At 45.2% G+C, this 13,886-nt stretch overlaps 1 protein-coding gene across 1 annotated transcript in view; it reads left to right on the top strand.

The window, feature by feature from the left end:
* Nucleotides 1-12,790, top strand: part of ZNF236 (zinc finger protein 236) — a 103,171-nt gene extending 90,381 nt beyond the window's left edge. Inside the window, exons 27-31 of the mRNA XM_069467863.1 lie at nt 5,308-5,439; nt 7,325-7,522; nt 8,337-8,466; nt 10,469-10,645; nt 12,374-12,790. Of these exons, the coding sequence (XP_069323964.1) occupies nt 5,308-5,439; nt 7,325-7,522; nt 8,337-8,466; nt 10,469-10,645; nt 12,374-12,498 (762 nt within the window). The 3' untranslated portion in view covers nt 12,499-12,790. The remainder of the gene's footprint in view (nt 1-5,307; nt 5,440-7,324; nt 7,523-8,336; nt 8,467-10,468; nt 10,646-12,373) is intronic.
* The last annotated feature ends 1,096 nt before the right edge of the window (nt 12,791-13,886 follow it).

Below are 13,886 nucleotides of genomic sequence, written 5' to 3'. Positions count from 1 at the left end.
GTGGCTTTTTTCCTGATTAAAAAAGTAATATGTTAAGTGTAAAAAGGGGAAAAAAGAAAATTCACAGTCCAGAAAAATATTAAAAATAAAGTAAAAAAAAAAAAAAAACCAAACCTTTAATCCCACCAACCAAACAGAACTACAGTTAACATTTTAACGTACATATCTTTCTAAACCTTTGTGTGTATGTGTGCACGTATACATACACACACACACACATACAGGTGCATAGTTCTAAATTCTTACAGAGATAAGTTCATGTATACATCGTGTAAACTTTTTGCCTCGTACTGTACTGTGAACATTTTCCCCTACCAATGATGTTAGCAATGCAGAACTTTTCAAATGGCTGTATGGTATTTAGTTTTGAAAATAAGCTTTGTTGAGGGGCATTATATTGTATTCAAGGTTTCCATAAGTAGTATGGGAATTTTCCTGCCCTTGATCACTCAGGTTCTTGGATGAATCGCCTGGTAGACAAGCCATGTCAGAGGTTGGTTACGAAGGGCAGTATAGAGGCTGCAGATGAACAGATGCGCAGGACCAGTAGGCGCCTTCCCTCGGTGCCACCTTGCAGAACCTCCACATGTTCAGCTGTCTGGAAGGTCTGAAATACACATTTTTATATGATGTCTTGAGCTGAGATGCTAGGAAACTTTTCAGGGTTTAATTAGAAAAATCATAATGATGAATTATGATTAATTATAATGAAAATTAAGCACTTTCTGATAGTCCTGTCTACTGTGTAGGCTGACTATATGAAAAAAAAAAAAACCAGTTAGGATTTTGGCATCTAGAGCAAGATTGGTCCTAATCCTGTCACAGCCACGTGCTGGAGAAATCAGCCCTTCCAAGCTCAAGTGCTCCTCCTTCGGGACACAGCGGCGTCTCCTCTGCTGTGCGCCCAGGCGGTGCGCAGGCAGCTCCCGTCGGTGTGCGATGCTCACACGCCCTCGGCAAACAGCCCTTTCCCGATCCCCCCAGGTGCCCCCAGAACAGCTGCCGCCTTTCCTGAGGTGACACAGGCACTGCCAGCGAGGGCCATGTGCACTGACCAGCCGGCACCTGGTGGAGCAGCCCCCACGGCCCCGCCACTGCTCCCATGGATCTGCCGGCCAGCCCGTGACAGGCCGTGTCTGGCACCAGGAGCAAACCATGTCGCAGGTTATTCAGCTGCACTCCTTCCTGAGCTTTGTGTGGTGAATAATTGTTTACATATTTTAATGCGCATTTACTTGCTCTTATATGTTACTCAATACCTGTTTGTCACAACATTATTATGAACCTTCTAAATATTAAGAATTAGTCATGTATTTTAAAATTACAGTTGGAACCAAAGTAGTTATCTCAGGGTGTAAACGACTGGAGTATTTTTCCAGATGCAGGAGGCTGGGTGGTTTCAGGGTGGGCTGGCCGGGCTTCCTGCTTTCCCACCCTCCTTCCCACATCACAGGCTGAGTTGGGACCACCTGCGGCCCAGGGCTGGGTGGGGAGTGAGATACTTTCACTTGCTTTCCATTTAGAGAACCACCTCAAATCCAGGTACAGGACTCTGCAAACTAACTGAGAATGAATTTCTCTTACCTACCTTTTGATTTGGTGCCAAGATACTGTTTTTATATTTAAATGGTACAGCAGTGAATGGAACCTTCATGCCCAGTTCTCTGGGGAAGCCCAAGGGTACAATAGGCTTCCTGCTGCCCCAGCTGTCCCGTCTGGGAGTGGCCTTTGTCCCGATGCTCCGTCAGTCAGCTCTCAGGGTCCTTGGTGCGTTTCTCACTGTATAACTTTAACTATGGTAGTTAAAAAAGTGGTCAAGAAGTGAAAATTAAAGTGTACGTTGCAGTGATGATGAGAGTGCGTTTTCTGTATGGTGACTTATATCACTTTGAGAATTTTTCATTATAATTCAAGCGAAAGTTCAGTGAGCGGTTCTCAGTATGAAGCAGGTTAGGGCTGTGAAGTCTGTGAACCTTTGCTAAGATGCCGGCGCTGCCCTTGCAGAGCCTGCGGCTGCGGCGCCCACGACAGCCCGTGGGCGGGGGGCGGGCTGGGCCCAGGAGGGCGTGCTGCACAGGGAGGTTCTCCAGGAAGGGCTGTAGTGGCCCTGGCAGCGATGACCCTGGCACACCACAATACTGGTGGCTGTGGGCAGCATGGGTGTGGGGGGGTTGACGGATGGCCAGGCTGCTCCAACGCCAGGAAAGGACACAACAAGAAAACTACAGACCAATTTCTCTTATGACTATAGAGGCAAACATTCTCAATAAAATCGTAGCAAACCAAATTCAACTGCACATCAAAAAAATAATCCACCACAATCAAGTGGGCTTCATTCCAGAGATGGAAGGATGGTTCAGCATACGAAAATAATTAAATGTGATTCACCACATAAATAGAAGGAAAAACAAAAACCATACGATCCTCTTGATAGACACAGAAAAAGCATTTGATAAAATTCGGTACCCTTTTATGATAACAACTCTTAACAAAATAGGATGGAACATACCTCAATATTATAAAAGCCATATATGACAAACCCACAGCCAACATAATACTGAACAGGAAAAAATTGAGAGCATTTCTGCCTAGAACTGGAACCAGACAAGGCTGCCCACTGTTACCACTTCTGTTCAACATAGTACCGGAAGTCCTTGCCAGAGCAGTCAGACAAGAGAAGGAAATCAAGGGGTATCCAAGTGGGGAAAGAAGAAGTTAAACTATCGCTCTTTGCTGATGATATGATCTTATACCTAGAAAACCCCAAAGATTCTGCCAAGAGACTCCTGGAATTGCTAAATAAATTCAACAAAGTCTCGGGTTACAAAATCAATGTACACAAATTTGTAGCATTCCTGTACACCAGTAACAGTCAAGTTGAGAATCAAATCAAAGATTCAATACCTTTGATAATAGCAACAAAAAAAATAAAATACCCAGGAATATATTTAACCAAGGGGGGAAGACCTCTACAGGGAGAACTACAAAACACTGAGGAAGGAAATCACAGAGGATGTAAACAAATGAAAAAGCATATGCTCATGGATCGTCAGAATCAACATTATTATTAATAAAATGTCTATACTGCCCAAAGTGATTTACACATTCAGTGCAATCTCCATGAAAATACCAATGTCATTTTTTGCAGATCTAGAAAAAATAATTTTATGCTTCGTATGGAACCAGAGAAGATCCCGAATAGCTGGTGCAACCTTAAGCAGTAAGAACAAATCAAGAGGCATCACTTTACCAGACTTAAAGCTATACTACAAGGCTACAGTAACCAACACAGCATGGTACTGGCATAAGAACAGAGACATAGAGCAATGGATCAGAACAGAGAACCCTGATATAAAACCACCCTCATATTGCCATCTGATCCTTGACAAAGCAGACAAAAATGTACACTGGGGAAAAGAATTCCTTATTCGATAAATGGTGCTGGGAAAATTGGATAGCCACATGTAGAAGACTGAAACAGGATCCGTACCTCTCACCCCTCACAAAAATCAACTCATGAGGAATGAAACTATAAGCATTCTAGAAGAAGAGGTTGGAAAAACTCATATACATATCGGCCTAGGCAGAGAATTTATGAAGAAGACCCCAAGGGCAATCACAGCAACAACAAAAAGAAATAAATGGGCTGATTAAAGTACCTGGCACTTGAAAATAGCAGTAGTCAATGAACTTCCCTGCATAAGAGGGATAAGTGAACATAAAGCTTTATTAATGTAGGTAAGGATTTTTCTTAGTCTATATTTATGGAAAAAATTAGGCTGGTGTATGGAGATGCCTAATTTCACTTTCTTAAAAAGGTGCATAAGGGAAGTAAATAATCTAAATCAGTTTAAGGAGCTCTCTTTTCTAGAATCTCTGATGATGACTTTGTAACTTTTTTGGCTCTATTTTGCTACTTGCCTTAGGTAGTGTCTTTCCCGTAATAAAGGGACCTAAAGTCCTCTGATGGATGAAGTTTACTAAATGCCAGCTCAGTCCTGTTTCTCCTTCCTGACCTCTCCTCAGTTCTCATCTTCCCTGTTGGGGGCTCAGCTTGTGTAGTTCTTCTACAACATTGAGAAACATGTCTCACCGTAAACCACAGGGTGCCCGTGACATCAGCCGCGTTCTGTGTGATCAGCTGCACTTTTAACTGTGTGTAAAGTATGTCCAGAATCAGCACTGATTTTAGCAAGTGAGGTTGTATGCTGAGTTATTTATGTAAATTCAGCATTTGTAGTACATTCTTTTCTCTCCCCTCCCCTTCACCCTCCCGTCCTTGTTACCCCTCTCTGTTGCTCAGAGTCATTCCACACTGAGGGTGTGCAGGAGCAGTAAAAGACTTATAGTGGTTTTGTAGAGCAGAGCAAAACTGCATGTTTTTTTTAAAACAAGTAAACTTTTTATATATATATACGCACAGAAACTTTTGAGATATAATTGACATGCCAGAAGTTCACCTATTTATTTTTAATATTTTTCTTTTTTTTAAATTTTTTACCGTTAATTGTTATGGATACATAATAGCTGTATATATTTATAGGGTACATGTGATGTTTTGGTACAGTCATACAATGTGTATTAATCAAATCAGGGTAATTGAGGTATCTGTCACCTCAAGGATTTGTCATTTCTTTGTGTTAGGAACATTCCAGTTCCACTCTTTTTGTTATTTTAAAGTACATTCTGACTTACTGTTGACTACAGTCACTTTGTTGTGCTCTCAGATATTGTTAAGGAACTCTAGAGAGTTCCTTAAGTCCCAAAGAAACCCAGACCCATTAGCAGTGGCTCCATGTTCCCCTCACTGCAGGCTCCTTTGCCCCCAGCCCTGGCAGCCACTGGCGCCCTCCTTGTCTCTGTGGATTTCTCTTTTTTGGACATTCCATACAAATGGAATCATATAACATGTGGTCTTCTGTGACTGTTTTCTCTTTCATGTAGCATAGTCTTGTGAAGTTCCTCCATGCTGTGCCTGTTCTGGTAGTACCAACTCATGCCTTTCTGTTGCCAGACAATGTTCCCAAGTCCGATGGTTGATTTACAAGTTCACCAGCAGGTGGACGTTGGGGCTGGTCCCGTCTTTGGTGGTGGCAGTTGTGCTGCTGTGTACATGTGCACAGGGCTTCAAGTGGACATCGGTTTTCATTTCTTTCGAGTTCCTGGGTTAAACGGTGGTTCTGTGGTTAACTGTTAAAGGAGCTACCAGCTTGTTTCCCAAAGTGGCTGCACCATGACAAAATCTCTTAAATTATGTCTCGCTCTGCTTACGTCACTACTCCTAAAATAATAATGGTCTTCCGCCAGGGCCAGCAGTTCCCAGCGTTGCTCGCAGACCCCCCTCTCTCGGGACGAGGTGGAGCGGGCTCCCCGCAAGTCATCCTGGTGAGCCACACCCCGCAGTCGCCAGCTGCTCCTTGTGAAGAAATAGCCTACCAGGTATGGGGGCTCATACTCATGAGCTCTAGTGTGGAGGGGATTGGGGAGAGGGCTGTGGGGGCCCCCTGAGTGGGCACGAGCAAGGACAGACGCGAGAGTTTACTCATTCCAGGTCTCGTTTTTTAGGGCATGAGGCTTTAGTACCACAGAGTTAGATGGAGCATTGATGACGTGCAAGTCTAGTTTTAAATCTGTTAATATCTTGCATTTGCTCACTGATCAGACTTCACACAGCCGTTTACTTGCATTTAGTTAGTTTTGCAGATTTTCTTGTAATGTCCTTGCTGATTCTGTTGTCTCGTGACATTTTTTCACATACACTTGGATAGGTGTGTGTATAAGACCTATTTGTCATTGGACTAGTCTTTTTTCTTAAAATGCATGTTTTTGGGGGCCAAAAATGTTAGTTAATGATAGTCTAAATATAGAAAAGTCTAAAAACTCTTTCGTTAAAATTTTCTAGAGTCAAAATTAAAGCACAGACGATAGTCTCTGAAGTCAGGAAATAGTAAACTTTAGTCTTAAGCATTTTTAGCGAATGAGTTTTCAGAGTAATTACTTACTGGTTTTTCAGTAGGATAAGGACTTTCTCATAAAGAAACTAGACATAACCAGTACTGGGGTTTCACCCAGCTTGGCCTGAGTAACCAGGGCTTGTCTAGCTGAATTGCAGTTTGTATAACTTTAACAACTTGTGTCTGCCCACCACGCTCGGGTCTGAGGATTCACTACAGGGTCTCACCGGACTCAGAAAAATCTGGTGGACTCGTGGTTGTAATTCATACTCACGGTTATAGTTTTTATACTCATGGTTATAATTTATACTCATGGTTATAATTTATACTCATGGTTATAGTTTGTACTCGTGGTTACAGTGGAAGGTATAGATTAGAACCAACAAAAGAAAAGGCACACGGGATGGGGTGGGGAGAGCCCCGGGCGCACCCATCGGTGTCTTCTCCCCGTGGAGTCACGCGAACAGCGCTGGCTCTCCCAGGAGCGCTGCTCAGCGGAGCCCTGGTGTCCAGCGTGGAGTGCCTGTGAGGCTGGCTTTTGCCACACGGTCTCCAGCCCCCACCGCCAGGCCAAACTGGTGCAGTGTGGCTGGCCCACGACCCAGGTGAAACAAAAACCGGTGTTCACTGTGAATCACATCGTTAGCACAAACTCTCTGGCATACCCAAGGTCCTGGGTATTGAAATACACTCTCATCTGCCAGGATATTTCAGGGCTTTGTGGTTTATGTCCTGCGAGCTGGTCAGGGGTACTTTGGCGTGTGTGGGGTTTGAACACCCCAGGCCTAATGAGTTGACTGTTCATTGCACACATTGATTGCTAGACAGAAAAAGCATTGACTTCTTGATCATTATTTTTAAACTCTCTTTGTTATGATGCTTTTGTAGTGAAACCTGATTAGTGTCATGTGTTTCAGAGAGTTCCTAGTTCAATGCCAAGGCACACCTTACTTAATTCCTGTATTTTATGTGCTTTCTATGTGCCGGGTACTGTTCTCAGCACCTTTGTATTACCTGACTTAGCCTTTACCAACCTGACAGGTAGGTGTGAGTTGTTTTTTGTCAGATGAGGAGACAGGCCCAAAGTGGCTAAGTACTAACCCAGAGTGGCCGGGACAGTAATGTTGGAGCTGGTCAGTCAGTTTGGCTGCATAGCTCACTCATGACCACTATCGTGTTGTCTAAATCTTACTGTAGCCAGTACGTTTGAGTAACCCCAGACAGCTGCGTGCGTTCTGGTCTGCGTGCAGCATGGGCTCAGTACATCCACGTGGGCACATGCCTGTTACAGGGTGGTGGTCTGTCAGTTCACAAACTGCGCCAGTCTGGTAATGTCTGAGGAGAGTCACAGAATTCCTGTCTCGCTCTAGGTAGCCGACATCTCCGGGAACCTGGCCCAGGGCGGCCAGCCTGAGAAGGAGGGCCGGGCACACCAGTGCTTGGAGTGTGAGCGAGCCTTCTCGTCGGCCGCGGTGCTCATGCACCACAGCAAGGAGGTCCACGGCAAGGAGCGCATCCATGGCTGCCACGTGTGCAGGAAGGCGTTCAAGCGCGCCACACACCTCAAGGTAGGCCCCTGTGAGGCCTGCAGTACTCCAGCTGTGCGCTACGGCTAGAGGTGCAGATGCTGAGGTTTGATAAACGTCAGGGAATAGGAGACCTGACGGATACACGTCTCTGTGTTTTAAGGGAACACCCAAGGGTTGCAAATACATTTCCTGGATTGTTTTAGTTGCAGTAGACTTGTTGTGTAGGATGAATAGATCGGAACCAAAGTTGTAGTCCCTGTAGACTTGCAAAGACTCTAAGTAGCATCATCCTGACTGGGCAGGGAGGGGGCAGACGGGAAGAAAATGGGTAGGTTTGGGTTTCGAAGGCAGAGCCCCTCTCTCCGGGGGTCAGTGCGGGGCCCGTCCCCTCAGGTCACTAAGGAAGCAATGGGAGAGAGATACAGCATGCCCTGCTCAGCCGTTAGAGGCAGGTGGATGCCCTCTGGTCTCCACCCAGCTCCTGCACCTACTCGTCCAGGGCCACCAGCCCCACAAGGAAACCGTCAGTGCCGTCCCCGGCCCAGAAGAGAAGGGCCAAGCCCCTGTGTCCTGGGAGGCAGGCCCACGAGGCAGTCGCTGCCTCCTCTCTGCCCCAGTCTTCTGCAAAGCCCTAGTCCCCTGAGCAGGCTGCTCCTCCAGAGACTACCTCTGTGCTCCTGTCAGTTCAGCAGACAGTGGTGCCTGCTGTGTGCAAAGAAAGTGGTCCCAGAGATGATGGCTCCACCCTCAAGAAGCTTGAGTTTTTGTGATTTGTTTTTCCTTTGCCATTTTGAGTCTCTAAGGTTCTGTTTTGATCTTAAGCGCTTCCTCGTCTCTGTGTTGTCTCTGCCAGGAGCACATGCAGACGCACCAAGCCGGCCCATCTCTGAGCTCTCAGAAACCGAGAGTGTTCAAGTGCGACACTTGTGAAAAGGCGTTTGCCAAGCCAAGCCAGCTGGAACGCCACAGCCGCATTCACACAGGTAACACAGCTAGTGGGGGGTGCCGTGCGTTTGTCGTGTCGCTGTTTGAAGTAGCCTGGCGTTGATGAGAGAACGGGATTCCACACCATGGTCTTCAGTCTCGGCCCAGAGATTTACAGGTCACCGTAAAACAAGAATTCTATTCATCTATATTTAGCTAGATTTGCTGTGTTATCATTATCTTAAGGTCTGTTTGTATGCTTTGTGAAATATTTCTGTAATATTTCTAAAAACGGAGTGATTTAATAATACATGTCTCTGGTTATAATGTGAATATTTCCATTCCAGTTTCTCTGCTGATCAAACTGTGCACCATTTAACATTTTGGTATTTTCATTTGATTTTTAAATTACTATTTGTAATCCTATTTCTGAATCTTTCTCTTTTATTTGTAATTCCACATGATACGGCATTAACATCTGATATGTCATATCTTTTATAGTTTTGTGTATCATGAAGACTGATGTTAAACTTTGGGCAATATTTTAAAAGATGTTCTGGTAGGAAAACACTCAACTTGATAGCCTATTTTTTAACTAGATTACCTTATGCCATCTTATATTCATTGGTGGGTGAGCATTTTGTCATGTTTTAATCTTTTTGGTGGAAATACTGGTTAAGTATTCTACGTCCTTCTCTATGCTCTTAGAGCACATGGAAGGGATTGAACCGTTTCTCAAACTCTCAGGTCCTGATGATGCAGACGTGTGAGACTCCAGCCAGTGGCCTGAGCTCTGCGGTGGCTCCTGTTCAGTTGTCTGTGTACCTGTGAAGCTTCTCAGTCCTTTTCTCTTGCGATCAGTCAGCTCGCTGGGCTCTTTCCTGCAGCCTCTCGGGCTTTCTCACAAGCCCTGCCTGACCTCTGAGGGTTTGGGAACCAGACATTTAAATCATACTCAGTTGACTGAGATTTAAAAAGCAGGAAGGGGTGGGGCATGGTATTTGTTTTCTTTTGTTCCTTAACAAGTTGCCACAAACTTGGCAGCTTCACACGGCCGCCATTGGCCATCTCATAGTACTTCGGGTCAAAGACCAGACGGGCTTGCCCATTCTCAGCTCTGGGGGGAATCTGCTTCCAGGCTTGCCCAGGGCGTCAGCAGCGTCCAGCTCCTGGGGGTGGTAGGACAGCTGCCAGCCGGAGAAGCTGCCGTTAAAGGGCTCTCGGGTTAGACTGGGCCCACCTGGCTAATTTCCCTTCTCTCCCAAAGCCCCCTGCGAATAGCCATGATTACTCATGTAACACGACATGCCGTCAGGGCAGTCACAGTCCTGAGGATTAGGGCATGAAGCCTGGGCTGTTTTGGGGACCTTGCCTACATAGGCATGCTAGGGTGAAACCTCATTGGTTGTAGACACTATGTGGGAGGGAGACAGACGTAAGCATGACAGACGTGAGAACCTGTGTGGAGAAGGAGCAGATGCTTTCAGAGCACGCGGGGGCGACATGCTTATGTGTGATCCAGGAGGGCTCCTGGGGCAGGGACCAGCCCGACAGTGAGAGGCAGCCAAGGGGAGGCGGGGACACAGAAGAGCTGGTGCCTAGTCTGCCCTGGGCTCGTCCAGGCCGCTCCCAGCAGACTCCAGACTCCGGAGGTCTTCTGTGCACTTGTCGGTTTCTGTGTTACCTTGAAAGCAATTAAGTAGCACTTTAAAAATATTAAATAAATCATAGTTTTTATTAAGTGGATTTAGTATTCTCATGTCTTCAATGTCTTTCTGCTTTGCTGCCCCAAATATGTTGGAAGCATTCTGTTTGAGCCGTAGACGCTCAACTTTTATTTCTGGATGCTTCCATGGCTTTCAGTAGCTTTTGATTACAGTTTTGTGACTTGACCTGGAGTGACTTCCTTGGAGTCCTGTCGAATAGCAGTACGAGTGATTCCAACAAGAAGAGCATCACGATGATCTTCTAAAAAATTGCATATTTGTTGAGAGTTTTTTCGTATGTGCTGGTGAGACACAGTCTTCTCAGAGGCACTGACGCGCGGCTCTTTGTGCGCAGGCGAGCGGCCGTTCCACTGCACCCTTTGCGAGAAGGCCTTCAACCAGAAGAGCGCGCTGCAGGTGCACATGAAGAAGCACACGGGAGAGAGGCCCTACAAGTGTGACTACTGCGTCATGGGATTCACACAGAAGAGCAACATGAAGCTGCACATGAAACGGGCGCACAGCTACACAGGTGAGCAGCACACTTCGCCCAAGAGTGTGTGCTCTTGGATGGCGTGGACCTGCCTGGCGCCCGGTTCACACAGTGATTGTTCATTGTACCGTGTGTGGTAGCCTCAGTTTCATGGCCTGGAAGCCTGTGCTTCTGCTGCTTTAACACTTAGTGTACACAGTCTTCGGGGTTGTCTTCGGGCTGTCCCTCTTTCCCAGCCCACTCAGAATTTGATTAAGTTAAATTTCTGGTTTATTCTGGCAATAATACAGAAGCTTACTGGGAGCAAGGTGGCCACCCTGCGCCTGGGCACAGGCAGCATTTCTGAGCAGCTGCTTCCTCCCTGGCCAGGGCTCTCTGTAGGGAGCGGTCAGCAGCCCGGAACCACAGTGCCGTCTGTCTCAGCAGCATTTCCCGAAGCCCCCATCCCTGCAGCGTGGGTTTCAGGGCTGTTTCAGTGCTTGGGGGCACCGAGTGCCGGAGTCAGGGTCAGCCTGGCGTCTGCGCAGAAGCGGCAGAGTCTGGCCCAGCGTTGCCACCACGTCCTGTGGACGCTGCAGAAACTACAGACAGGCCTTGGCTTCTCTTTGTTGATTCGCCGACATTCCTGCCGTCAGAATAGGGGTGTCGGGGTATGAGCGCTGCCTGTCTCTTTTGTCTCTTGATTCTCTTTGTTTCCTACGCGGAATCTGGCAGTACCGTCCGTCCCTATTTAAGGAAGGACTGAGAACAGATTACCTAGACCAGGCTGCTCAGCTGTGCACAGGAGTTAGAAATATAAACTCTGAGCAGAGCCCTGGGAGTGCTCCGTAAGTGACATTAGACAGGCCTTCGTGCACAAGGGGTGTGGCTTCTAGGGGTGTCGGGAACCCAAGGGGTACAGCTTCATATTGTGGGGAGTTTTTGAGGAAGGAAAAAAGGATAATTTTTCTCTTTAACATCTACACTCTAGTGCCTCCTGCTTTACTTCCCACTAGAGAAATTATGCGTGTCGACATGAATCATCAGTTGCTTATCACTGAGGTTGTATTAATACGACCTTTATGGCTGCGGGTGTCTAGCAGGTTCTCTCATATGTCATACTCACGTGACAGTGACTGCTGCTGACAGATGATGTAACCTGGGGCTCAAGCATTCCTTTTTTGTTGGCATGGAAAACAGATCAATTCAGAAACTTCTTGTCTCTGTTCACCCAGAAGTCTTTATTTATTATTTTTTTAATTGTCCCTCTCAGTTTATTGTATTCTAAATTGTAAGTTACTTTTAGCCCATGTATGGTTATTCTGTGGGGATTTATAAAAGGTCACTGTTTTCCTCACCTTGATATTCTGCCTGTCCCTTTCTATTAATTCTACCAATTGTACTTCATTTGTTACAGCTAACATATATTATAATGTGTCCATTGTTGTATATAATTTACGTGTCATTGGACACACAAATTCCATTTATGTAACATATACACCCCTCCACGTGGTGGTCAGGTGCAGATTCAAGCAGTGGGAATATTTTTGACAATAATTGCACAGTGCTTTATTGTTTGCTAAGCAACACCACATAAGTAATTTCACTGAATTTTCACAGCAAGCCTGTTAGTCAGAATAGGTATAAATAGTGCCTTTTAAACAAACAAAGAATCAGAGACTGATGGAAATCGGCACAGTGCTTAGCTCAAGAAGTCTTTGTTTATTAGATGTGAGTCATGTTGTGCTGCTGAAGGTCTGAGACTCTGTTTTCCCTGCTGCATGACAGGAGCTTTGCAGGAGTCTGCCGGCCACCCGGAGCAGGACGGCGAGGAGCTGAGCCGCACGCTGCACCTGGAGGAGGTGGTGCAGGAGGCGGCCGGCGAGTGGCAGACCCTCACCAACGTGTTCTGATGCCGGCCGAGAGTGCGCCCTCAGCAGCGCATCTGATGTTACAGTTTGCGAAGAACAAAGCACTTGGAACTTCTGCTTTACAGCTTCAAGTGTTAAAAACGTTACCACAGTAGTTTTGTAGCTATAGAATTATCTAAAGAATCATTGTCTTTCAGAGACTTATAGGAAAAAAACTGGGAAAAATGTAAACGCGTTATTCTCATTTGTCTACAAATCACTGAACTCAGGTACTACAATAGGCAGTTTCATCTTCTCCACGGCCAGTGTATCTAGTTAACAGAGACATTAACTGGATCTTACTATCATTGTAGTGTGATTTCTTTGTATTAGCAAAGACAGACATTAACACGGAAAAGTATGTAAGATTTTCCTTCGTGCTTTCTGTTATAAGAAGCATAGCTTACAAAACAAACATAAGAGGTGCATGAAGCTCAGAAAAAAAAGTCATAACACACAGGGAAGTGTTTTCCACGTTATTCTCTGTGCATTTTGAAAATTAGTAGAAATCGACTCTTTTTAGTCACTATAAGTTAATATAATTAATACCTTGAGAGATGGCTGGACCAATTCTCTCTCCTTTACAGATATCTAATCATTAGTTCCAAGAATGCAGTATCTGGGGGCATCAACATAGGGAATCGTGTAAACCTGACTCACAAATAAGGGTTACACTGTCCTCACAGGATGGTGACAACTTACGCGTGAATGTGTGTTCAGGTCCATGGGTTAGATTATTGCAGAAGCACAAGCCATACATTGCAAATAGGAAATGACAGAATTGTCTCCTAGGAACAAGTAACTGTGGCCCTTTCCACCTCAGTAAATGAGAAGCATATTTGTAGTTTAAGGATAAGAATCCATAACAACCCCATGATTTTCTCTTCATGCACAAACAGATGTATTTTTTTATTTCAGGGAATTCTATAATATCATCAATGGTGCCACATTAAATATGTCCCAAACCAAATCTGACCCGTGCTGGGGCAGAGTGCGTGCACGTCGTTCCTGCAGCATTCCAAAGACGGAAGGTTCTTTACTTCATGTTAATTTTCCTTTGAAATTATTTATATGTTCTATATATAAATACATATGTACATAGACAGATATATGGGCCTCTGTGTGGCTGAACAGTATATTTTGTAAATATAAGCACTAGTCCCAACTGCAGAAAGAGCATCCGAGTCCCACCTCCCTGCGAGCACTTCAGATCAGTATTGTATTCATTTTATTGATAAATGGATAGCTTTTTCATTGTAATGTAAAGCTGGGTTTTATTTTTTTCTCCTGAAAAATAATTGCCTTTATTTTCTCTCATTGCCTCCTTTACTTCAGAAGAGAGTAGTTTTATTATAAATATTGTATGGACTTTGTATATTAAGAGAGAGGCT

The sequence above is a fragment of the Eulemur rufifrons genome, chromosome 5, assembly GCF_041146395.1.
Source record: "Eulemur rufifrons isolate Redbay chromosome 5, OSU_ERuf_1, whole genome shotgun sequence".
Classification (NCBI taxonomy): domain Eukaryota; kingdom Metazoa; phylum Chordata; class Mammalia; order Primates; family Lemuridae; genus Eulemur; species Eulemur rufifrons.
This window is presented reverse-complemented; position numbering and strand designations above follow the sequence as displayed.